The following is a 27,613-nucleotide window of genomic DNA, read 5'->3' as shown; positions in this document are numbered from 1 at the left end:
AAACTTTTAAAAATATTTTTTAAAAAAGAAAAAGAAAATCCTATGGAGCACAGATCTACTCTGACACGCACTGGGTCTCCATGTATCAGAATCCATGGCAACTGGGTTTTTTTGTTTGTTTTTGGTATGTTGGCTGTGAGAGTAGATTTCAGTGACACCAACAATAAGTCACACTGGCATGGCCAGGGTGGCACTGTGCTTTATCCTTGAGAAACATTAGCAGAGTAACTGTAAGGCTGCTGGCCTAGACCCTCTATTTAACCCATTCCCCTCTGCACGCTGACCTGCATCTTCCCAGGGCAGCATCTCCTACTTTGGAGGCTGGTTTCAAGCCTGTCTCCCCAGGTCTGCACGGACCCTCCCTCCAGGTTGGAGGCTGTCGGGGACACATCCTCATTGGACCACCCTCACCAACCCCTGTGCTCTTCTCTCCTCGTAGGTCTCCCAGGCAGCAGCCGACTTGCTGGCTTACTGTGAAGCCCACGTACGGGAAGACCCCCTCATCATCCCGGTGCCTGTGTCAGAAAACCCCTTCCGAGAGAAGAAGTTCTTCTGTACCATCCTCTAAGTCCCTGTGTGAGGAAATGTCTCCATGTCTGTCCGTGAACCTCCCTGTAGAGACCACGCATGCTCTGAGCCTTAGCGAGCCCAGCCCATGCCCTACCCAGAACCACTGCCCAAGTTTACCTGGCTTTTCACTTGTTCTTTTGCATTGCATTCAATTTCATTTTCATTTATTTTCATTACTCACAAAGAAATAGACGTCTTTAGCCAGATAGCAAATGCACCAAGTAAAAATGAATATGGACTTAGAGGTTTAAATTTTTTAAACAATGATTTCCAAGTTCAAACACATGAAGTTAGCACATTTCAGTGGATAACTTATTGGAAAGAAAACTGCCCGAGATTCCCCCATTCAAAGTAGTTCTGTTTTAAATTGGAGTATTTCAAGCAACAGAAATACATGTGGAAAGTTTCCACCTCCTTTCCAGGAGAGAGCTGCTCTGGAAATTCTCTTTCCTGCTTTTCCATCACCCTGTTCAGAGAAAATAATCCAGAGGATTGGAATGGTTTTCTTAATTTGTATCTTCCTAGGATGGTGTGTTCCAGAGCCTGCTGGGGGCGTCCCTGCCCCTGCTTTCCCACGGCTAATTACTGACCCTTTTATAGGTGGTCCTTCGACAAACATAGATGTTAGGTGAGTGTTTTAGCACATTTGACAGGTGTGACCTCTCCAGATGCCACCTTTGCCTGCTCCCTCCTGTCTGCCCGAGGCCTCATGGGGCTTCACCAGAGCAGCTCCTGCCCTGAGGGGTGTCACGTGGCACCAGCTTGCTCTGCGCCAGACACTGGTCTAAGCATTCCCATGTAGGCATTTGATCAGTCCTCCAACAATCCCAAGAGTGTATGCCTGCTTTAGAGATAAGGAAACTGAGGCAGAGCTAAGTAACTGGGACACAGAGAGAGTGAGTAATTTGCCCAAGGTTATGATAGTAAACAGGAAAACTGGGATTTGAGTACAGGAAGTCTGGCCCCAGAATCCTCTCTCTTATCCCCTGAGCTGTGCTGCCTTCCACTTACACCACACAGGTTCCCCTGCAGACAACCTGAGCTGCACCCGCTGCCGAAAACACCTGTATTATACCGTCCATGGTCTACTCAGCTGCACACTGCTCCTCCCCTCTTTCCGGTAGGAGGCATGTTGACCCCATATTCTGGAAGTTCCTGGAAGACAGTACTCGGATCCTAGGGGAAGGCTAGACAGCAGTGAATTAGCCCTTGGTTTTCTGAGCAAACCTGCAGGCTCACCTAAAAAATCCTACCACCCCTGATGAAAGAGAAGGACACAGCACGGGGCAGAGAGCTCTTTGTCTAGGTTTGCTCAGTCAGTGCCATGTGTTTGGAAACTGACTTTCTCCCTGGCTCTGACAGCAGTGCCGTGGGATATAGAGATGTAGCCATTGTGGGCCTAAAATGTTCTAATCTGCAAGCTGAAGATCATGGTAATTACTCCTGCCTTTCTGTCTAGGGATAAATAGAGAGGTGCTACATAGATAAAAGCTCTGATTATTATTTAAAATATAAATGTACTAACTGCCCAGATCTAATGTAGGGAAGAATGAAGTGGCTTCAAAGATAGCATGGTTTAGTTGGAGGAATAATAAAAAATTGCCTATGAAGAAGCATCTCTGATTTTCAGATCAATTAATGACTTGCTCCTCTTGTAAATGGCTTTAGTACATTTTAATTCTTTGACTCTTTTGTTGAAACCCACTCCTGGCTTCGTTAAAGCTCGCTGATAATGCCAGTGTTGTTAGAAAGCCAGATGCTCGAGCTCAAGAAGACCCGTGTGCCATGTGTGCTAATAAGACTCCGATTCTCCTGTATCTTGGTTTATGACCAGGGTCCCTTTGTTCTATTGTCCGTGTCAACATCATTAACCTGATAAGGCAAAGCGCAATCCATGAAAGCACACCAGAGAAGCCAGGAAAGTGGGACAGAACAGACGCTTGGTGAAATCAGGCCACGAAAATATGTGGTTTTCATCTTCCACCAAGCCTTCTCCTCTTTGTTTCTCCCTTGACCATGCCTCCACATTCTGCCCACCATGCCGCTTTCCATTTTTCCTTTTCCTCCTCTCTTAAGAGGTGCTTTTTCGTCCTTTTGCTACACCTCAGCCTTTCAGTCTTAAGGCAATGTGCGTGACTTCCTTCCCCTCCAAGGTGTCCCTGAAAGTGAGTGCTCCCCGGTCAAGGGCAGGCTCCTGCACGTGGGAGAGGAGGTACACAAACACGTGAGTGAGTGCCCTTGTCCCTTTTAATGGCCATTGGAAGGTGAATGAAATAAAACCTGCTCACACATGGTGTGTGCCTGCAGCACACACTTGTCATTTTTTTGTTTTCTCTTTGGCTGGCCAACATCTGACCTCCCCTCCTGTTTGGGAAGATGATGCCTTGTGTATAGATTTGGTGAGATGATGCCTTGTGTATAGATTTGGTGAGATACACTGCCACCTCCCCTGTGGGAGCTGAGGTAGGAAGATCGTCTCTCTTAGGTGCACCCCCTGCCAGCGCTGCACCAGTAGAAGTGGCCAGTGACCTGGGAGGGGCTGCTTGGACTTGCCATTTGGGACTGTGAACCTGGAGCAAGTGACACAGAAACAAAGGGATGTGAAACTGATTTCATGGTTGCTGTGGTGGTGTCCAGGGCTGGCAGTCTGTAGGGATGGTGGTGTCCACTGGTGACGAGGTTCAGGGCAGAGTCCTGGGCAGGCCATTCTTATTCCTCTCCTTGGCCCCAAGAGCTGTCTCGGCTCCCATACACCTTCCTAGCTTTCCCTTCTAGCTTCCTGTCAATTATTTGATCCTTTAGGCCCCATCCAATAAATTCCCTTTTCTTCCATGAAATAGCTCGAGTTCAGTGTACATGCCCTATGACCTAACAGTTCCATTCCCAGGTGTATACCCAACAGAAATATGTACGTATATCCACCAGAAGACACATACTAGCACGTTTACAGAAGCACTCTTCATCGTAATCCCAAACTAGAGAGTACCCAAATGCCTGTGTTGAATGGATGAATAAATTATGGTATATTCACACGATGGAATCCTACACAGCAATGAGAACGAATGGTCTGCAAGTACACACCACAACGTGGATGAATCGCACAAGCCCGATGCTGAGCGAGATAGAGCAGAATACATACATGCTATGTGATTCCATGTATAGAAAGTACAAAACTAATCTATGCTGTTGGAAGTAGGAATTGTAATTTCTCTTGAGGAGATGGTAACCAGAACGGGAGCTTCTGGAATGTTCTGTTTCTTGATGTGGTGTTGGCTACCTGGGTGTATTCAGTTTGTGAAAATTCTCCATGCTATATACGCTTAATGATTTGTGCACTTTTCTGTATGTATGTTATACTTCAATAAAAAGTTGGTTTCTGTGGCCAACAACCAAAAAACTTTTTTGTTTCTTTTTTGGCACTTTGCTCAACTTTTCACTCCTATTTAGATATAACATTAACAGGGCAATTTAAGAGTGCTTGACAACATCAAGTAAGCATGTCGAAATCCAAAATACTTACGACCCACAGCTAGCAGAGGGCTCCCTGTGAATAGGACATGGGAATGCCACTCTGTGGAATTTGTCTTTTGGGGCAGCAGTCAGGAATCCTATTGGGATTTCTCACTTGGATCAACCTCTCTGTGATGAGGCAGATGCCACCCTCTCGGCCTTTTCTGCTTTCTGAACATCAGGAGTGAATAGAGGGACTAGCCTGCCACAAAGTCCTAGTATCAACACCAACTTGCTCTGTGATGACTCGTCTTCTAAACGCAACCCCAGCCTCCCAGTCCACACCAGCCTGGAGACACAGCTGGTGTCACAAGCTGCTGCTTTGGCTCTGCTCCCACCCCCGGGAAGCTCCAGCCCCCTTCAACCCTCCAGCTCCAGAGGGTTCCCAGTGGTGTCCCACATGCTCTCAGCTACCAAGCAAACTCTGCCGTTTCCTTCTCTCAGTTCTGACACGCTGAGTCACAGGGAGATCACAGAGTGGCTTCATGCTGGGTCCCCTGCTACATGAGTCAAAAGGTCTTACCTTTGATTTTGCACTCCAGCCCCCGCGGAACTCAACAATGAATTGATGAATTGTCAGCTGCCTCCTCTGAGGGAGCCATGGGAGGTGAGCACACCAAAGGTCAGAAAGAACTTTGTTCTGGTGGCTTTTCAAAGTTGAGACTAAAATAATAATGCTGGTGATAACAGCTAACATTTTGGCCTAAGAAGAATGTGAATAATAGATTACACCTGGATGGTGCAAACAGTTAATGCTAACTGAAAGGTTAGAGGTTCGAATTCACCCAGAGGTGCCTTGAAAGAAAGGCCTGGTGATCTGCTTCCAAAAAATCAGCCACTGAAAACCCCATGGAGCACAGTTCTCTGACATACATGGGGTCACCATGAATTGGAATTGACTCCATAGCAACTGGTTAATAGATTACAAAGACTTTATTTACATTGCCATTTCTTTCAGCTCTTCAAGGTGGTTTTTATGGAGGATCAGAACAAGGCTACCTATCCAACCCCAAGTTTCAGCTGTGTCCCCTGATGGCACCCTGCTCTGCCCTCCAGGACAAGGGTGTGGACTACAGCAGCAGTGATGGCCAGTAAGCTGGGTGCTGCAAGACTTTAACGCTTCTAGAGGTAAATGCGGATAAATCAGTGTTGACTTCCACTGGTCACAGCCTGACATCCCAGGTGGTTCCTAATAAAATCCCTACACTTGATTCTGTTTTAGCTGTAATTTACTAGCTTTAAAAATTTTAAGGCCATGTGTAGTGATTAAACATCTGCCGGTATTATTGTAACCACTTACCATCAAAGATTCCCTGGTGACATAGGGTGACCACAAAGCCCTGCATGTTCTGGCTCCTGCTTACCCTCCAGCCTCACATTCATGCCACACTCCCCCTCAAAACCCTGTGCTGCATCCTCCCTAGTCGTAGTCAAGCCTACCTTACAAGCCCTGTTCTCTCTGCCACAGGGCCTTTGCACCCCCTGCCTCCTCTGCCTAGCACACTCTTCTCTCCCTGCTTTGTCAGCTTAACCTCTACTTATTTTTTAGATCTCAACTCAAGCATTACTAAAGGCTCAGCCTTCCCTGACCTCTGACCAGGTCAAATTTGTTTATAGGCCTGTTGCTGTTGTTGTTAGTTGCCTCAAGTAAGGTTCCAACTCATGGTGTACAAACCTTTCCTTTACAGATTTGTCTTTGTTACAGTTTTACATTTGTATATGCGATTACTCAGTGAAGATCTGTCTCCCCACTACACTGTAACGCTGAGAGCAGAGGCCCTCATTTTACTCATCATTGTTTCTCCCTCACTTAAAATGTCACCTGATAGACACTCGGTAAGTATTGTCCGAGTAAATGACTGTAAGTGCTACTAATACTTTTTTTTGACATTCAGTGCATCTCCTTAGGGGTTTGCTGTAAGCTGCTAACCAGTTTATATGAACCCTCAAAAGGCCCTGTGCAACAGTAACCAAGGGAAACCCATTGCCATCGAGTTGATTCCAACTCAGCGACCCTGTAGGACAGAGTAGAACTGCCCCATAGGGCAGACTATGCCACATCTTTCTCGCATGGAGTGTTGGTGGATTCGAACCGCTGACCTTTCAGTTCGCAGCCAAGCACTTAATCACTGCACCACCAGATCTTCCAACCAAGAGACCAAACCAAACCCATTGCTGTCAAGTCGATCCCGACTCATAGCAATCCTGTAGGACAGGGTAGAATTGAGAAAAGGAGGAAGGAAATTGTTGAGTGCTCACATGTGCAGGTACTCAGCAAAGCAGTTCATTTTTTAATCCTTACAACAGTTGTGAGATTTGTTATTCTCAGTCTGTATGGGTGTATGCCTCATAGGTGTAGAAGGAAACTGAGGTTCAACTTAAGTCACTTGTTCAAGGCTGGCCAAAACTAAACCAAAAACCAAACCAGACACTGTGGAGTTGACTCTAACTCAGGGCAGCGCCATGTGTTCCATAGGGTTTTCTATGGCTGGTCTTTTAGATATAAACCACCAGGCCTTTTTTCCAAGGTACTACCTGGTGTACTCGAACCTCCAACCTTTCGGTTAGCGGCTGTCTTATTCTTCTACTGCTGCTATAACAGAAATACCACAAGTGAATGGCTTTAAGAAAGACAGGTTTATTCTCTCACAGTCCAGTAGCTAGAAGTCCGCGTTCAGGTCACCAGCTCCAAGTAAAGGCTTTCTCTCTCTGTCAGCTCTGGAGGAAGGTCCTTGTCATCAGTCTTCCCTTGGTCTGCGAGCATCTCATCACAGGAACCTCAGGTCCAAAGGACGTACTCTACTCCCAGCACTGCTTTCTTGGTGGTATGAGGTCCCCATGTCTCTCTGCTCACTTCTCTTTTTTATATCTCAAAAGAGATCGGCTTAAGACACTATCTAGTCTTGTAGACCTCATCAATAATCCATCTTATTACATCATAGTGATGGGATTTACAACACATAGGGAAATCACATCAGAAGATAAAATGGTAAAACAGTCATACAATCATAAAAGGGAATCATGACCTAGCCAAGCTGACAGATATTTTAGGGGACACAATTCAATCCATGACAGCAGCCAAGTAGGTTAACTGTTTGCACTATCCAGGGACTCCAGATAACCACTAAGTGACCGGATTTGAATGCAAACCAGTCCTTCCAACATTACTACCATACTGCCTGTTGTTAGACCAAGGAGTTTAAAAACCAAAAAACTCTTTCATCAACTCAGAACTCCATTTACAAAAAAAAAAAAGCTACTAGAAAACCTGAAGCACTATTTATTGATTTTATAGTATGGTTCTGTTTACTTGCCATTTAAAAGCCATAAAGCACCTGCATGCTATGAATGCCCCTCAGCACTGTGTAGCTGCGCAGCAGTTTAATTGTGGTAATTAAGGCCAGAGGAGGGTCACTTCTGGGGAAGAAAGAAAAGAACAGCTTGAAGAGGAAAGAAACGGCGTCCCGTGAAGCATAAAGCTAACATTGGTAGGTCTCGTTCATGTCTCATGCCCATTATTTTAATGGAGGGTGTTTAAGTCTCTGGGAGAAAAGAGACCTATGATTGCCACAGCCAGGTTTGTGCAAGTGTTAATTGTCTGATTTTTCTTTCCAAATCCTGGGAAAATATTCTGATCATTTACTTGGAACTTTTTCCTTGCTCTTATATTTTATCTTATTTTATTTTTTGGTCTTTGTGTGTTTGCGTGTGTGTGTTTAAGTAAATTAAGAAATTCATTCGACTCAATTTTAAGTGTAAACCAATCTCTGGAATAGAATAAATGAGTCCATTCCTTGTAGAGGATGTCACTTTTACGATACCCGTTTCCGGATCGAATAATTGGTGGCTTTTCATTTTAACCACTACTGCTCTTTAACGCTCGGAAGTGCCGCTCTACACAGTCACATCTCCCTTTAGTTAAAATGACATTGTTGTTGTTTTTAGGTGCCATCAAGTCAGTTCCAACTCATAGCAACTCTTACGTACAACAGAATAAGACACGGCCGGGTCCTGCACCATCCTCACAGTCGTTGTTATGGTTGAGCCCACTGCTGCAACCACTGTGTCAATTCATCTTGTTGAGGCTTTTCCTCTTTTTCGCTGACCCTCTACCTTACTAAGCATGATGCCCGTCTCCAGGGACTGGTCCCTACTGATAACATGTCCAAAGTACGTGAGACGTAATCTTGCCATCCTTGCTTCTAAGGAGCATTCTGGTTGTTCTTAAAATTACATAGACACCAGAAAAACACAAGAAGAAAGGAGAGGCCTCATTTAATAGAGAAATAATGATTGAACTAGTAGGGACTTAACAGACAAAAAAAATCGGAGTGGTTAGAGCCAATGCTTTGCAGTTAAGACTTGAGTTCAAATCCTGACTCTGCCCCTACTAGCTTTACCACCTCTCTAACTTTTAGTTTCCTCCTCTAGTAAAATGAGGATAATAACACCTATTTCATGGGGAGCTTTTGAGGATTAAATGAAATAACATAAGCACTTAGCACTGACTGGGACGTAATACATACTCAATAAACAGGGACTAACTGTATTTACCTTGTTAACAATTGTTGTAGAAACAGGCCACCTTCAGCCCCAACTCTCCTCTGCCCACCTGATCAGCTGCCTGCTATGTCAGTCTGTCATTTATCAAAGATGCATTGCAGGAAGAAGAGAAAGTAAAATGTTTTCAGCAGCCATTACACCCCGGTAACTTAACACATCAGAGTTACAGGCTTTTTTGTGCATGACTACAACCTAAGACTTTTATGTAGAAAGGACCTCATGACATGCAGGGAAGCAGCAGCAAAGGGGGAAGGCAAGCCTGTATTTCAAAGTTTGTAAACTTCAAAATTGCTATTTCAGAGCGGTGGTGATAATATTCGCTTGAAGGAGGTCAAAGTGTTAGGTAAAACATTTATTGGTGGTGGTGGCACCATTGAGTTGGTTCCAACTCATAGAGCCGTGTACAACAGAATGAAACACTGCCCAGTCCTGCACCATCCTCACAATCATTGCTATGTTTAAGCCCATTGTTGCAGCCACTGCATCAGTCCATCTCATCAAGGGTCTTCATCTTTTTAGCTGACCCTCTACCAAGCATGATGTCTTTCTCCAGGGATTGGTCCCTCCTAATCATATGCCCAAAGAATATGACAAAGTCTCACCATATTTGCTTTTAAGGAGTACTCTGGCTGTACTTCTTCCAAGACCGATTTGTTCATTCTTCTGGCAGTCCATGATATATGTACTCAATATTCTTTGCCAATACCGTTATTCAAATGCATCAGTTCTTCCGTCTTCCTTATTCATTGTGCAGGTTTCACATGCATATGAGGCGATTGAAAATACTGTGGCTTGAGTCAGGTGCCCCTTAGTCCTCAAGGTGATGTCTTTGCTTTTTAACACTTTAAAGAGACCAGATTTACCCAATGCAATACACCATTTGATTTCTTGACGGTTGCTTCCATGGGCATTGATTGTGAATCCAAGTAAAATGAAATCCTTGACAACTTCAATGTTTCTCCATTTATCATGATGTTACTTATTGGTCTGGCTGTAAGAATTTTTGTTTTATTTATGTTGAGGTGTAAAACATTTAGGATCTATGAAAAACCAAACCAGTTGCTATCAAGTTGACCTCAGCTCATGGCAATCCCATGTTTGTCAGAGTACAAATGTGCTCCATAGGGTTTTCAATGGCTGACTTTTTAGAAGTAAATCACCAGGCCTTTCTTTCAAGATGCCTCTGGGTGGGCTTGGACCCCATCCTTTTGGTTAGCAGCTGAGAACATTAACTATTTGTACCAACCAGGGCCTAAGACTATAGTATTTATCCAAGAGGGTAAACTAGTAAGGGTCTCCTGGTGGTTTAGACATCGCTTGCCGTTTCTAACTGTAAACAAGCCATGCTGTCTTTTTGTGATGAACTGACTTCCCTATCTCTTAGCTTCTGGATTTTACCTCTGACGATTTTAAATGAATACACACTGGATGGAGACAGCACAGGCTGGACCCCAACTGCACAATGTCAGCTCATGAAGGTTACTGTCAGGAAAGGTGAGAAGGAATGACTGTTGTGGCTCAGGCTGGGTTGGTAAGGAATTCCACCTGCCGGCCCAGCCTGACTTGGGCGAGGGATGTTAGCTTAGTTACCCAATGCTGCTGTAACAAATACCAGAAGTGCATGGCTTTAAAAGAACAAAAATATGTTTTCTCCAAATCAGAGTCTTGGCAGGTAGTCCCAGGCATTCCTTGGTTCCGTAGCTTGTAGCCGATTCTACCATGGCATCTGCCTTCCCCATTGTGTGTATATCTGTGTCTATTCTGCTTTTTTTTATGACTCAGAAGTGATTAGATTTAGAACTCACTCTACTCTGGTATGACCTATTTAACATAACAAAGTAAACCCAATTTCCAAACAGGATCACATGCACAGGTATAAAATCCGTTGCCGTCAAGTCAATTCTGATTCATAGCAACCGCATAGGACAGAGTAGAACTGCACCATCGGGTTTCCAAGACTGTAATCTTCATGGAAGCAGACTGCCACATCTTCCTCCTGCCGAGCAGGTGGTGGATTCAAACCACCAACCCTTTCAGTGAGCAGCTAAGTGCTTAGCCACTGTGCCACCAGGGCTCCCCTTTCCACAGATATAGGGGTTAGGATTGCAATGCATATTTTAATGGGGGACACATTCAGCCCATAATAGATGTGATCTAAGATGGTCTAGGAAACCACTGGGGGCTCAACCAGGGGGGTTGAAGCACAAGGTTAAGAGAGCTTGGAGGTGTCCAGGCACAAATTACTAGTTTAATTGTCAGATCCTTGTTATTAATTGCTGTTGAGTCAATTCTAACTCATGATGACCCCACGTGTGCAGAGTAGAACTGCTCCATAGGGTTTTCAAGGTGGTAATCTTTTGAAAGCAAGTCACCAGGCCTTTCTTCTGAGGTGCTTCTTGATGGGTTTGAACCATCAACCTTTCCACTAGTAGTTCAGCACTGTCAAAAATAAACAACTCAGAACACCATTACAGACTGCTGTGCAGGTTTAATAGACAACTTTAAAGTTGGGCAACACAACATTAAGATTAATTAAGATTTTCAGGGTACTTACATACAATTTGGAAACCCTGGTGGCATAGCGGTTAAGAGCTATGGCTGCTAACCAAAAGGTCAGCAGTTCGAATCCACCAGGCAGTCTTAGAAACCGTGTGGGGTAGTTCTACTCGGTCCTATAGGGTCGTTATGAGTTGGAATCAACTCGACAGCAATGAGTCTGGTTTTTTTGGCTTTATATATAATTTCATCAGGAACTTTGAACAAAAAAATTTTGGTTGGTTTACAATTATGTCAGAATACATAAATCTTACAAGAGAGTAATATGTGCTCAAACATCATAAGGAATAGAAAATAGAAATCTTGTTAAAACAATCGCAAGATCAGTGAGCCATGATTGTAAGGCCTCTGGAGTCTTGGAAACAGGACATGTTCTTTAATCTTAGGTTGTTTTCTGAAAGAACAAGTTTCAAGTGCTTCAGGGAGCCTGATCACCTAAATACAATTATGTGAAGCAAGACCAGCTGCTTCTAAAGGTTACTTACAGTTTGTTGTTAGGTGCCGTCGAGTCAGTTCCAACTCATAGCGACCCTAAGCACAACAGAAAGAAACACTGCCCGGTCCTGCGCCATCCTTACAACCGTTGTTATGCTTGAGCTCATTGTTGCAGCCACTGTGTCAATCCACCTTGAGGGTCTTCCTCTTTCCCGCTGACCCTGTACTCCGCCAAGCATGATGTCCTTCTCCAGGGCCTGATCCCTCCTGACAACATGTGCAAAGTATGGAAGATGCTGTCTCGCCATCCTTGCGTCTAAGGAGCTTTCTGGCCGCACTTCTTTCAAGACAGATTTGCTTGTTCTTTTGGCAGTCCATGGTATATTCAATATTCTTCGCCAACACCACAATTCAAAGGCATCAACTCTTCTTCGGTCTTCCTTATTCATTGTCCAGCTTTCACATGCATATGATGTGACTGAAAATACCATGGCTTGGGTTAGGTGCACCTTAGTGTTCAGGGTGACATCTTTGCTCTTCAACACTTTGAAGAGGTCCTTTGCAGCAGATTTGCCCAAAGCAATGCGTCTTTTGATTTCCTAACTGCTGCTTCCATGGCTGTTGATTGTGGATCCAAGTAAAATGAAATCCTTGACAACTTCAATCTTTTCTCCGTTTATCATGATGTTGCTCATTGGTCCAGTTGTGAGGATTTTTCTTTTCTTTATGTTGAGGTGTAATCCATACTGAAGGCTCTGTGGTCTTTGATCTTCATTAGTAAGTGCTTCAAGTCCTCTTCACTTTCAGCAAGCAAGGTTGTGTCATCTGCATAATGCAGGTTGTTAATGAGTCTTCCTCCAATCCTGATGCCCCATTCATCTACATATAGTCCAGCTTCTCGGATTATTTGTTCAGCATACAGATTGAATAGGTATGGTGAAAGAATACAACCCTGACGCACACCTCTCCTGACTTTAAACCAATCTGTATCCCCTTGCCTCTTGATCTATGTAAAGGTTCCTCATGAGCACAATCCAGTGTTCTGGAATTCCCATTCTTCGCAGTGTTATTCATAGTTTGTTATGATCCACACAGTCAAATGCCCTTGCATAGTCAATAAAACACAGGTAAACATCCTTCTGGTATTCTCTGCTTTCAGCCAGGATCCATCTGACATCAGCAATGATATCCCTGGTTCCATGTCCTCTTCTGAAACCAGCCTGAATTTCTGGCAGTTCCTTGTTGATATACTGCTGCAGCTGTTTTTGAATGATCTTCAGCAGAATTTTGCTTGCGTGTGATATTAATGATATTGTTCTATAATTTCCACATTCGGTTGGATCACCTTTCTTGGGAAAAGGCATAAATATGGATCTCTTCCAATCAGTTGGCCAGGAAGCTGTCTTCCATATCTCTTGGCATAGACGAGTGAGCATGTCCAGCACTGCATCTGTTTGTTGAAACATCTCAGTTGATATTGCATCAATTCCTGGAGCCTTGTTTTTCGCCAATGCCTTCAGAGCAGCTTGGACTTCTTCCTTCAGTACCATCGGTTCCTGATCATATGCCACCTCTTGAAATGGTTAAATATCAACTAATTCTTTTTGGTATAATGACTCTGTGTATTCCTTCCATCTTCTTTTGATGCTTCCTGCATCATTTAATATTTTCCCCATGGAATCCTTTACTATTGCAACTCAAGGCTTGAATTTTTTCTGCAGTTCTTTCAGCTTGACAAACACCGAGCGTGTTCTTCCCTTTTGGTTTTCCATCTCCAGCTCTTCGCACATGTCATTATAATACTTTACTTTGTCTTCTCGAGATGCCCTTTGAAATCTTCTGTTCAGTTCTTTTACTTCATCAATTCTTCCTTTTGCTTTAGCTGCTGTACGCTCAAGAGCAAGTTTCAGAGTCTCCTCTGACATCCATCTTTGTCTTTTCTTTCTTTCCTGTCTTTTCAGTGACATCTTGCTTTCTTCATGGATGATGTCCTTGATGTCATTCCACAACTCATGTGGTCTTTGGTCACTAGTGTTCAATGTGTCAAATCTATTCTTGAGATGGTCTCTAAATTCAGGTGGGATATACTCATGGTCATATTTTGGCTCTCGTGGGCTTGCTCTGATTTTCTTCAGAGTTACAGTTTAGGGCATAACTATACACTTTAAAAATTATATGTATATATATAATTATACAGCACATAGGTTTCTAACATTTGATAAGATGACTTTTAGTGTCATGGCAAAAAAACTCTGTTTTCATGAAGCAGAACTTACACATTTATTTCACAGCGATTAACCATTCATGGCACCCGTAGAGCTTATTATGTGCCAGCCCTTCTACTCAAATATCACTTTGTTAATCCTCGACTCTAAGAGGACTCAGATTCAACCCATCTTAAGATGGCCAAATGAGGCACAAAAGAGGTTAATAACCTGCCAGGGTCACTTGGCCCTTAAAAGGGCAGAGCATGAGGTCAGGTAGTCCAGTGACCAAGTATAGGCTCTTACCCACTCTGCATGCAGTCCCTCAGAGTAAGTAGGAAAATCTCTTATACCCAGGGTGCAAATTGAAATTGTGGGCAACTGGATAGGTGGGCAGAGGAGAGTTGAAGCATGCTGGCAGGTGATGCTGAAGAATCCTGGCAGGCTGGTAGTCATCATAGGGACCCTGGACATGGGGATGGGGCACACATAAACCTACAAAGAGCTGGGACAAAGGCACTGTGCCAGGCTCCAGCCCCCATGACAGGCCTGGCTAGAGCAAGATTCTAATTCAGTAATGGGTCTGGAGAATGAGAATTTGTGGGAAAAAACGTGGGATGGAGACCAAACCAGGAGTCTAATCCTGAAGACTGAGGCACCCAATGGGTAGGAGAACCCAGGCCTTGGAACTCCAGGGCAGAGACCCCGTGAGCAGGATGGGTGGCGGTTGCGGTCAGAAGAACATCACAGATGTTTAGCCAGAGCAGCCTGGGCTCCAAATCCCAGCTCAGCCTGAGGGGGGGGGGGACAAAACCCTTCAGAGAGGGCCAAACTACTAGAACGCATATTAGAACTAAGGCATATGCGGCCCAGTAGGCCTAGCTCTGGGGCCTGGAGAAGCAGGAACAGGTAAGTATGGGAGAAGCGCTTCTCCCTGGGGGCATCCCCAGCACCTCTGGGAGTGCCCCTTTTTGCCTATGGAAGTGACACCACCTGTTTACATTGATTTCCTTGCAATCTGGTTGCTGAGCCCAGACTCAAGTCCTATGATTAAAAAAAAAAGTCTTGGAAAGGATTCCCACTGCAAGGGGGACTTCCCCAAGGCAAACAATGTATTTGTCTGGTGACATCAGGGCATCTTGAGTGAGAAGAGAGTCAACAGCCATAGCGTTCAGTCTCCTCGATCCAGGAAGCAGGTTTCCACGTTGCTTCAAGCTCCATTATCGTCTTAAGTGTTGACATCTGCTATTTTGTAAACGTCACAAAAACCAGAAACCAGATACCATTCAGTTGACTCTGACTCGTAATGACCCCATGTGTTGTGACCCATAGAGTTTTTAGGGCTTTTAGGGCTGTGACTGTTCAGGAGCAGGTCACCAGGCCTTTCTTCTGAGGCACCTCTGGATGGGCTTGAACCAGCAGGCTTTTTCTTGGTAACTCAGCGCTTGACCATTCGCACCACCCAGGGACTCCACTGTAAACATCATACAAGCAGGCTATTTCTTTTTTCTGAAGGGGGCAGTCACCTGAAGAGATGAACTTCAAAGCATCTGGGTTAAACAGTTCTCCGATATAAAGCCATCCTGGCTGCAGAAAATGTGATGCTAGACTGTGCGTTAATAACACTTTCACTTGCTGTAATTGAAATGCTGATAAAGTTAGATTAAAATATACATATTCCATTAATCACGAAGACTCATAAAAAATAAGCCCTCCTAGGCCTACCGAGAGTAAATCAAGGACTCATTTAAGAGAACATTGAGCTTAAGTTTAATGAGTATAATATTTGTATTTAAATACATGTAAGCGTTAATCCATTAATGAACAGCATGAGTCAGATATTTATCATGTAATATTTTTAGCACTTAGATAGTAGCAATATATTACCAAGAGTTTATTTGCTCACCAAAGTCTTCATTAACTTGCATATAATTCATGTGAATTTTCAGCTCATGTATTACTTCAACACAGCTATTTAAATTTTTAAACATATTTGTTTACAGAACCACCAAATGCTATAATAAACTATCTTTACATTCTTTGTCTTAACTGGGATAAGAAAAACAGAAACTCCAAAGAAATTCTCTCTCCCACTAGCCAAAAGACACGTGTAACAAAAGAAACCAATGCCAAATTTAGAAGAATTTTAATCTTAAATGTGTCATCAATGTTTGCCTCATAAACAGCATCAGACCACACATTTCCTATCAGTTATGAGCTAGTTGTTTTAAAGCCCTTATCAAGCTAAGTGGTTTGATTTTTTTTTTACTACCCACGTGTGTCCTAGATCTGGTGCGGGGGTGGTTGAAGTTATGGCAGAAAGGAGCATATGAAGCAAAAAGGATTGGACTATGTGAAATGGGGAAAATACCAAGGGCAACTCCAATTACTGAGCATTTGCCATGCACAGGTGTCATGGATTGAATTGTGTCCCCCAAAAAATATGTGTCAACTTGGTTAAGCCACAATTCCCAGTATTGTGTGGTTGTCCTCCATTTTGCAATTGATGTAATTTCCCTATGTGTTATAAATCCTAATTTCTGCCTGTGGTTAATGAGGCAAGATTAGATTATGTTGAAGATTAGGGTGGGATATAACACCCTTACTCAGGTCACATCTCTGATCCAATGTAAAGGGAGTTTCCCTGGGGTGTACCCTGCATCAGTTTTTACCTATAACAGATGAAAGGGAAGTGAGCTGAGAGATGGAGACTTCATACCACCAAGAAAGCAACGCCAGGAGCAGAGCACGTCCTTTGGACCCGAAGTTCCTATGCTGAGAAGCTCCTAGACCAGGGGAAGATTGATGACAAAGACCTTCCTCCAGAGCCGACAGAGAGAGAAGGCCTTCCCTTGGAGCTGATGCCCTGAATTCAGACTTCTAGCCTACTAGACTGTGAGAGAATAAACTTCTGTTTGTTGAAGCCATCCACTTGTGGTATTTCTGTTATAGCAGCACTAGATAACTAAGACAACAGATAAACATTTTCAACTTACTTAACTCTCACAGAATTCTCCATGAGATAGTTGTTATTGTCGTTATGTGCCATTGAGTTGGCTCCAACTCATAGTGACCCAATATTGAAAATGATATGTTGCCCAGCCCGGCACCATCCTCACAATTGTTGCTATGTTTGAGCCCATGGTTGCGGCCACTGTATCAATCCATCTCCTTGAAGGTCTTCCTCTTTTTCGCTGACCATCTGCTTTATCAAGCATGATGTTCTTCTCCAGGGAAGGATATCAACATCGACAGGCATGCAAATTTCTTGAAAATTTAGCTATCGGCTCTCACTAGCCAGTATGGCCCCAGCACCTCACAGAGAGGTCAGTTGGGTTGCTGCAGTTACTAGTCACACAACCAGTAAAGAGTGCGGCCATGATTTGGACCCAGGCAGCCTGGCTTCAGAGCTCACATTCTCAACCACTATGTCATTCTGTTTTAGAAAGCATAATCCAGAACAAAAAAGGGACAACACTACACCAAGGGCTGCTCCTGAGCAAGAGTAACAGGGTCAGGTATGGACAATGTTCAACTGCTGTAACTTGAGACTTCAGTAAGAACAGGGGGGGAAAGAAAATTTCATGATATAATGAACTCTCAGAGGAAGGAAAATTGACAAATTTGACAGCTATTAAGTTTGGAGGGAGTCCCTGGATGGTGCAAATGGTTCTTGCCATATCTCCACAAAGGTAGGCAGTTAGCCGAGGGGTAGAAGGGGTGTTTGAGAGGGGATGTGAGGAGCGAATGTAGGCGAACAGGCCCTGTACCGCCAGCCCCGGGGCAAGTGCTGGTGACGGTGTTGCCCTCCTGCCTTCCACTCCTGTGGTCCAGGCTGGGCTCTGAGAGTTGGGGCTGGTGTCAGGATGGAGTTCTGGCCAAATCCCAGGAAACGCTCCAAGGGAGGCTGGGTGGGCCGAAGAAGACAGTCTAAAGGGGCCTAGCTGAGAGGCAAAAATGCATGGCCTTGAAATCTGGGAGGTGAGAAGACGGGTAGGATCTAGTCCCTAACACTGGGAAAGGTAGAGCCAAGACTCCCTTTACAGGGATTCTAGGAACATGTTATAGGAGAGTGAGCTGTCGAGATTCCAGGCTGGATTAGGTACTGTTATGGATTGAATTGTGTTCCCAAAAAAATGTGTACTATTGAAGTCCTGCCCTTAAACCTGAGGATGTGATCCTGTTTGGGAATAGAGGTTTTTGTTATGCTAATTAGGTCATATCCAAGTAGGGTGGGTTCTAAATTTAATCACTTCTGAGTTATAAAAAAAAGGACAATGGGCACAAACACACAAAGGGGGAAGAGGGAGACAGACCCTTCTACAAGGATCACTGGCAGCTACCAGAAACTGAAATAGACAAGGAAGTACCTCCCCCTAGAGCCACGCCCTCCTGAGCTGTGAGGAAATAAACTTCTGTTCTTTAAAGCCACCCACTTGTAATATATTGTGTTAGGGCAGCACTAGGGAACTTAGATATAATGTGCTTTATAACTCTAGTGTAATCATTGCATTCTATTGTAATGCTGAATTTCTCACTTTTGACCATGAACCACAAAAAGACACACATTTTTTATCACGACTCAGTACATACATGCATACAGATGTAGTTACTGAAACGGAAGTTTCAGAAAGCCTCCTGACCTTTGTATGTGCAGGGCGACCTGACATTTTTCTATTCTGTTCTATTTGATTTTGTGAATACTGGGCATGACAGAAAACCCTGGTTAAGTGCTATGGCTGCTAACCAAGAGGTCAGCAGTCCAAATTTGCCAGGCGTTCCTTGGAAACTCTATGGGGCAGTTTTACTCTGTCCTATAGGGTCACGTGGAGTCGGAATCGACTCGACAGCAGTGGGTTTTGGTTTGGGCATGACACACTAATTTCCTTTCACATGCACCAATGGCTCCTGTCTTGCAGTTTGAAAACCACTTAGTATGATGTGTAAAATGTTTAATTGTGATGTTTGGCTGCCTTTGAATTCTCCAGAAAGAACCCCATTCACACCAAAAGCCCTAGTAGCTGAAGTAAATATTACTGGAGATTTTGCAGGGGTGATGAAGAATGGGGATTTAGGTCACCCATGATTTTATAAATTTCCCTGGACATGTCTACCCCACCAGCTGAGGGTGCTCTTCTCTCAGCCTCCACCTGTTCAGTGCCTGGTCCCTTCCTGCCTCCCTCCTTCACCCTTCCAAGAACAAAGGCATTCCTTTGAACGTTTCACACAGGGTAGCACTGTTGGTTTCTTTCAGTCCAGTGCACCAATTCACTTACAAGTCCTGGAGCCCTAGCTTCAGAAAAGGCTCATCAAAGTATTCATCTGATAAACTTCTGCCTCTTACTACCTGCTAGGAAAATAAGATGTGCTCCCTATTATTACACGTATCTATTTCCCTTACTGAACTCTGAGCAACTTGAGAATAGGGACTTAGGGTACTTGATACGTGTTAAACTGATACATGAATTAAGCACAGCTTGACCAAAGCAAGGAGCCCTGGTGGCGCAGTGGTTAAGAACTCACTCAGCTGCTGACCAAAAGGTTGGCAGTTCGAATCTACCAGCTACTCTTTGGAAACCCTGTAAGGCAGGTCTACTCTGTCCCATAGGGTTGCTATAAGTTGGAATCAACTTGACAGCAGTGGGTTGGCCAAAGTAAATGATGTCACTAAAAAGCACACAAGGGAAAAGGATGTTTGTGCTAATGAATGTGACATATATAATTTCGCAACACCATCAGTAATCAAAAACTGGTATATGGTCACATATGTACATGTATAGGCATATATGTGTACAGGTTGATACAGTTGAGCACATATCTATGCCAAGAAATTTGGAAGACAGCTACCTGTCCAACCGACTAGAAGAGATCCATATTCATGCCTATTCCCAAGAAAGGTGATCCAACCGAATGCGGAAATTGTAGAACAATATCATTAATATCACACGCAAACAAAATTCTGCTGAAGATCATTCAAAAGCAACTGCAGCAGTATATCGACAGGGAACTGCCAGAAATTCAGGCTGGTTTCAGAAGAGGATGTAGAACCAGGGATATCATTGCTGATGTCAGATGGATCCTGGCTGAAAGCAGAGAATACCAGAAGGATGTTTACCTGTGTTTTATTGACTATGCAAAGGCATTTGACTGTGTGGATCATAACAAATTATGGATAGCGTTATGAAGAATGGGAATTCCAGAACACTGAATTGTGCTCATGAGGAACCTCTACATAGATAAAGAGGCAGTTGTTTGGACAGAACAAGGGGATACTGATTGGCTTAAAGTCAGGAAAGGTGTGCGTCAGGTTGTATCCTTTCACCATACCTATTAGATCTGTATGCTGAGCAAATAATCCAAGAAGTTGGACTGTATGAAGAAGAACAGGGCATCAGGATTGGAGGAAGACTCATTAACAATCTTCGGTATGCAGATGACACAACCTTGCTTGCTGAAAGTGAAGAGGACTTGAAGCACTTACTAATGAAGATCAAAGACCACAGCCTTCAGTATGGATTACGCCTCGACATAAAGAAAACAAAAATCCTCACAACTGGACCAATGAGCAACATCATGATAAATGGAGAAAAGATTGAAGTTGTCAAGGATTTCATTTTACTTGGATCCGCAATCAACACCTATGGAAGCAGCAGTCAAGAAATCAAAAGATACATTGCATTGGGCAAATTTGCTGCAAAAGACCTCTTTAAAGTGTTGAAAAGCAAAGATGTCACCTTGAAGACTAAGGTGCACCTGACCCAAGCCATGGTATTTTCAATCACATCATATGCATGTGAAAGCTGGACAATGAATAAAGAAGAACTGACACCTTTGAATTGTGGTGTTGGCGAAGAATAGTGACTATTGAAGTACAACCAGAATGATCCTTAGAAGCAAAGGCAGTAAGACCATGTCTTATATACTTTGGGCATGTTGTCAGGAGGGATCAGTCATGCTTGGTAAAGTACAGGGTCAGCGGAAAGCAGAAGACCCTCAACGAGATGGATTGACACAGTGGGTGCAACAATGGGGTCAAGCATAACAACGATTGTGAGAATGGTGCATGACCGGGCAGTGTTTCGTTCTGTGGTACACAGGGTTGCTATGAGTCAGAACTGACTCAACAGCACCTAACAACAACAACAACATATCTGTGCACAAATAGAAGTATCTACATGTACGTGTACATACAGATATGTGTATGCATACGTATATAATCATAGAGGACACAGTTACAGATACTTTTCAAACATAACCAAATACCTTTCAAGAATGGTTTTCTGGGTTTGAAGGCTTAGAACCTTAGTCTCATGGGACAATTCAATCAATTGTAATCACAAAGTTTCTGTTCAGCATCTAGTGAAGTAGGTAGCATTTGAGATCTTAAAAGCTTGTGAGCAGCCATCAAAGATACAACTATTGGTCTCTACTCATTAGGAGCGAAAGAGAAAGAAAGAAACTAAAGTATCCTAAAAGAAACTAGCCTACAGAGCTAATAGTCTACATGAGTAATGGTCTCACCTACCCTGAGACCAGAAGAACTAGATGGTACCCAACTACAACAACCGACCATTCTTTTCAGGGCCACAAGAGATGAACCCTGACAGAACAGGAGAAAAATGCAGAACAGAACTCAAATTCTGAAAAAGCCCAGGCTTACTGAACCAGTTGAGAATGGAGGACTCTGTGAGACTATCACCCTGAGATACTCTTTAAACCTTGAACTGAAACTATCCCCCTGAGGTTGCCTTTTAGCAAAATAACAGATTGGCACACAAAATAAAGGGATATTATCTGTGAGTATGGTCCTCCATTAAAAAACCATCTATATGAGGCCAAAAGTCTATTACTCTAAACCAAAGATAAGAAGATAAGGGGACAGAGACACTAGGGTAGTGGACAAAGAGCAACCAGAAGACAATTAAAGAGAGCACTGATACATTGCAAAAAATGTAATTCATGTTGCTTAACAATACTTGTAGAAATTGTTAGATGAGAATCTAATTTGCTGTGTAAACTTTCACTGGAAACACAAATATTTTTAAAAAATAAATGAGTTAACTAGTTAATCAGTGAATGGGTATGTTATTTCCACCTTACAAGTAGGAAACTAGCGCTCACAGAGATTAAGTGACTAGGATCCCTCTTCTGGGGAGCTAAGAGCCAGCCTTCAAATGCAGAAGCCATGTAGGCAGAATTCATTTGAATCAGGTATGCAAATCCATTCTTCCACATGTCCCTGAAATGCCAAAGAAATGGACCAAAGAGGGGGAAATGGCAAGCAGGGATCTTACCATCCCTAGGGCATGTGTTATGTTTTATGATTTGTATGTTTACTATTTCAAACTAAACCAAAGCAAAAAGGCCTTGAGAAAGGGTTAGCAAATGTTTTAAAAGCCTCCAATTCACCCCATTGGTGAAGAAGGAATTCCCATTTCTGAGTTACAGGGATGGCCAAACCCATGACACCTAACACTGGACTAATGAGATTGACAGTAGTTTATTAGTCACACACACTCACAGCTGTGGAGGAGGACATCACACACCACGCAGGGTCACATAGGCCTGCACTCGGGACCAGAGTGAACAACTGGAACTATGGGAGGCAGGCTTTACAGTATCAAGAGGGCGTTGTGCTCTCTGGTTCCTGCGGGAGGGATGTGATCGGTTTGTTGGAATAATTCTGTGGGCTGGCGGGGAACTTAAACCCATTGCTCAGAGATGAGCAGGCACTGTGCCTAGTTCCTTCATAAGGAGGGTTGCTTGGCTAAGGAACCTTTCTTGCGGGAGCTGAGTGGGGAGGGGAGCTTGCGGTTAGACCATTTGAGGCCCTCCTGGTTTCATCAGATGTCAAGGCAGCACCTAACTTTAGGCCTTATGCCACACAAAAGGCCCCTCATTTCTAGTTGCACTCGATTATTAAGGTAATTGGGTACATCTCATGTGTAAGATAATTTTCTTTGTTCGATTTAATGAATGGCTTTGGTTACTACAGCAACAAGTAAGTTAGTCCTTTTCAAATAAGGATGCTGCGATCATGCACTCATATATGCCTGAATGAGAATGAGACAGTGGGAAGCTATTAAGGGAGTGTTTACAGCTAAGTTACACAGACAGATTCTCAAACACTTACATCAAGTACATGGGAATTTTATAAAATCAAAAGCTATTCTGTTCTTATAGTAATAATATTTCCAAGAATGTTTTAAAGTTGTTGGCTTAAGCCAACTTCCAGAATTCATTTTCACTTTGTGTGATGTGGATTGAATTGTGTCCCCCAAAAATATGAGTTATAAATATGTGTTATAAATCCTAACCCCTGTGTCTATGGTTATAATCCCATTTGGAAATGGTGTGTCTTAAGTCAATTTCTTTTGAGATATAAAAGAGATTAAACAAGAGAGCAGAGCAGAGGTGGGGTAAGACACGCAGTGATCTCCAAGGAACCAGGAAACAAGCTGAAGAGACAGACAAGATCTTCCTTCAGAGCCGAGAGAGAGAGAGAGAGAGAGAGAGAGACTTCCATTAGAGCCAGCACCCTGGATTTGGACATCTAGCCTCCTAAACTGTGAAAAAATAAATTTCTGTTTGTTAAAGCCACCCACTTTTGGTATTTATGTTATAGCAGGGCTAGATAACTAAGTGGCATAGTAGACAGATGAGTTAAATTTATGAGTTGAAATTTTACATAGAAAACTTCCAATTCCTGTATTGAACTCACAGCAACATAAAGTTGTATTAAAGTGTATTTTGTGATGAGAGAGATAAACAATATAGAAGAATTATTTATTTGACATGAGCCATTTTGTCTTCTGTCTTCTCTCAAAGTATTGCCATATCCTATTAATCATCTCTCAGATGATTGGTGTGAGTTGGCTACTGACTCATGGTAACCCTGTGCGCAATGGAAAGAAATGCTGGCCAATCCTGCATCATCCTCGTGATTGGGGGCAAATCGGGCCATAGTGACCCATGGGATTTTCATTAGCTGATTTTTCAGGAGTAGATCACCAGGCCTTTTTTCCTAGTCTCTTTTAGCTGGAAGCTCTGCTGAAACCTGTTCAACATCATAGCACACACAAGCCTCCACTGACAGGTGGGCAGTGGCCATGCTTGAGGTGCGTTGGCCAGGATCAAACTTAGGGCCTCCATCACGGAAGGCAAGAACTGTACCACTTACCCACCGTGCCTCCTCAGATGATTACCAAACCCGTTGCTATCAAGTTGATTCCAACTCACGGCAACCCTATAGGACAGAGTAAAACTGCCCTCAGGGTTTCCAAGGAGCACCTGGTGGATTCGAACTGCCGACCTTTTGGCTAGCAGCCATAGCTCTTAATCATTACGCCACTCGAATGATTAGAATGACAGAAAAGAACCTAAACTTAAGAGCTGGATAAAACATTGATGTAACTATTTAACTCCCTACATTCCTCCTAAGCCTCAGAATTGTTTCTATGACCCCTTATTCCCCACAATAGTTAACACTGTAAAAACTCATCGCAATTGAAGATATCCTCTGGACCCAGTAATTCCACTTCTACATATAAACCGGAGAGAAACTCCCACTTACATGCACATGGAGATGGACATACACGTAAGTATTGCAAGATCATGATAGAGAAAAACTGAAACACCTTACAGAGGTCCAGCAGTTAGGACTCAGACTCTGACATGACAAACAGCCTGGGTTTAAGTCCTGGTTCAACTAGCTGTGTGACCCTCAGTGAGTCTTAGTTTCTCTGTCTTGGTTTCCTCATCTATAAACTAAAGATGGTAATTATAGTACCTGTGATGAGGATAAGTCAATAAGAATTTGTAAAGTACTTTGAACTGTGCCTACCAGATAATAAACGTATATATGTGTTTTATAAATGAGTGTTCATCAGTGGGGAAACACACATTCATCTAACAGAGCAATCTAATACTGAATAGTAGCTAAAATGAATGAATTTGATCTACATTTATCAAATAAGAATTGCAAATATAATGTAGGGTAAAAAGAGCAAGTTGTAGAATAATATATGAAGTATGCCATTTGAGTAAATTAAAAAAACAAACTGCTACTACATATATTTCTGTATGTACATACATACACACACACATGTGTGTGCTAAACTATGAAAACATGGATTAGAAGGATACACCCCAAATTCATTCTTGTGGATAACTCTGCAAAGGGAAGAGGAGAAGGAAATAGAATTTGGAAGACATCAGAGAAGACTTCAACTGTGCATACAGTGTTCTAATTATTTCAGCAACAACAACAGAGTTAACATCCTCTAGAACAGGTACTTTGGAAATTGTGGGAACAGAGCTCTGGGGTGTTTGGAGATGATTCAAAGTCTGAATGGCTCATCAGTTAAGTGTTTTACTTTCCATTTGCAGGCCACTCACCATCCCCAAAATCTCGGGCTTAGGATGGCAGACATTGTGTTCGTCTTTTTGAGCATTAGATCCCAGCACCTGCCTCACTGCCTGAACCCCAGCAAACCAAAACCAAACCCAAACCCATTGCCATCGAGTCGATTCTGACTCATAGCAACCCTCTAGCAAGCGCTTAATAATCGTTTGTTGAGTTAAATGTAAAAACGATATTTTAGTGAAGCATATAGACAATTTTTATGTCAAGACATTTATAAGCTCATAATGTAGAAAAATATGGTAATATATATTAACATGTAAAAAAAAGAAAAAAAAGCCGTGAGTTAGCTATTCGTGAAGAGCAAGAGTGGAGAAGGGAGAGAGAGAGAAATCCAGACCAATAAAGGGCATCTAAGCATAACGGTTTTTACTCCACTACAGGGAAATGAAATGAAGTTTTGCGTACCGAAGTGCAAAGATAATGGAGGTGCAATTAAGTCAATTATGGGCCACAAATGCGTAATCATCTAAGGTTACATGATAAAATCAAGGCAGGGTTATCTGAATCCCTTCTGGAGTCATAAACCCAAGTAACTCCTTCCCCACCTCAACCTCCAATCCTTGTAGCTTGTTGCTCAGTTATAGCCATTGTTCACTCCTCTTCTGCCTGAGCTGGAGCCCTGGTGGCATAATAGTTAAGAGCTCAGCTACTAACCAGAAGGTTGGCAGTTCGGATCCACCAATTGCTCCTTGGAAACCATATGGGGCAGTTCTCGTCTGTCCTATAAGGTCACTATGAGTCAAAATCGATTCAGCAACGGGTTTGGCTCTTCTGGGTCCTCTTGAGGGTCTCCAGCACACTGAGCCCTCTACTTCCTCCTATTCAAACTGCTCTTTCTTTTCCTCACTTCTCTACCTAATCAGGTTAGAATCTATGATCCATCACTTCAATCTCCCTCCTGCCAACTTCCTAGATTCCCTTACCCAACTTCCTATAAACCAGCCTGGCATAACCCCAACCCTGTGGGCACCCAACTATCAATCTTTTTGGTGCCTTTAATCCTCAGCCTACTGAGATCTATGGAAGAAAATCACAAATCATGATGTAATGTAGGAAATTACTTTGATTCAATAAATGTGTTGCTGTCAATTCTGACTCATAGTGACCCTATGGTAAACTCCAACTCATTACCCTGCACCCTACCCCAAAGGTCGAAGAACAGAAAGACTCACAGACCAAATTTAGAAACTTGGATCACAAGGGCTATTAAGTCAATGTAAAAGGCACAGTAAGAAGCAAAGGGAAAGATATAGGGTAGGTTAGCACAGGTGTGCCATCACTTATCTGTCAGTTTATTGTACTGTAGTGGCTTGCGTGTTGCTGTGATGCTGGACACTATGCCACCATTATTTGAAATACCAGCAGGGTGACCCATGGTGGACAAATTTTAGTGGTGCTTCTAGTCTAAGACAGACTAGGAAGAAAGGCCTGGTGATCTACATCCAAAAATTAGCCAATGAAAACCCTGTGGATCACAGAATATGTCCAATCTAGTGCTGGATGAGCCCCCTAAGTTGGAAGGCACTCAAAATACACAGTGGCTGCAACAATGGACTTAGCATGCCAGCAATCGTGAAGATGGTGCAGGACCCGGCAACGTTCCATTCCATTGGACATGGGGTCACCATGAGTCAGAGCCAACTCAACAGCAAATAATAACAACAGCGCACATAGGGTAGGGTGCAAGCAGGGTAGAAGGACCACACCACCTTCTCTGAGCCTCAGTTTTCTTGTAGATTGAGTGGGAAAAACAATGACCTCCTCAGACAAATTTTTTTTTAAATTAAATAATGTATGTGAAAGTACTTGCCAATAGTACTGTGTTCCTCGATGTTCAGTTGTTTTATTCCTCTCTCTACCACACAAGCCTTCCTCACTGACAATATAGTTACAAGGACCAGAATTGGGCTCAGCAGATGGAAGGTACCTGGAGCCACCACACTTTTCCTATCGGAGTAACTAATTGAGGGTCAGAGTAAGGAAAGCCAAGTCAGGGTAGGACCAAAAAGAAAACCTCTGAGTGTCTATTAACTTGTAGTTTAGTGTTCTTTAAGAAGCAGGTGTTATGGATTAATTGTATCCCTTAAAAATGTCTGTCAGCTTGGCTAGGCCATGATTCCCAGCGTTGCGTGGTTGACCATCATTTTGTCATCTGACGTGATTTCCTATGTGTTGTAAATCTTATCTCTATGATGTTGATGAGATGGGATTGGTGAGAGTTATGTTAATGGAGCAGGATTCAGCCTACAAGATTGGATTGAGTTTTAAATCAATCTCTTTTGAGATATGAAAGAGAGAAGCAAGCGGCGAGACGGGGGACCTCATACCACCAAGAAAGCAACACTGGAAC

At 43.2% G+C, this 27,613-nt stretch overlaps 1 protein-coding gene across 1 annotated transcript in view; it reads left to right on the top strand.

The window, feature by feature from the left end:
• Positions 1-4,126, top strand: part of GNG4 (G protein subunit gamma 4) — a 102,096-nt gene extending 97,970 nt beyond the window's left edge. The window contains exon 4 of the mRNA XM_064276696.1: positions 440-4,126. Coding sequence (XP_064132766.1) covers positions 440-568 — 129 coding nt within the window. The 3' untranslated portion in view covers positions 569-4,126. The remainder of the gene's footprint in view (positions 1-439) is intronic.
• Positions 4,127-27,613: the final 23,487 nt, after the last annotated feature.

The sequence above is a fragment of the Loxodonta africana genome, chromosome 25 (genome assembly GCF_030014295.1).
Source record: "Loxodonta africana isolate mLoxAfr1 chromosome 25, mLoxAfr1.hap2, whole genome shotgun sequence".
Classification (NCBI taxonomy): domain Eukaryota; kingdom Metazoa; phylum Chordata; class Mammalia; order Proboscidea; family Elephantidae; genus Loxodonta; species Loxodonta africana.
Note: the sequence above shows the minus strand (reverse complement) of the source record. Positions and strands in the feature narration are given on the sequence as shown.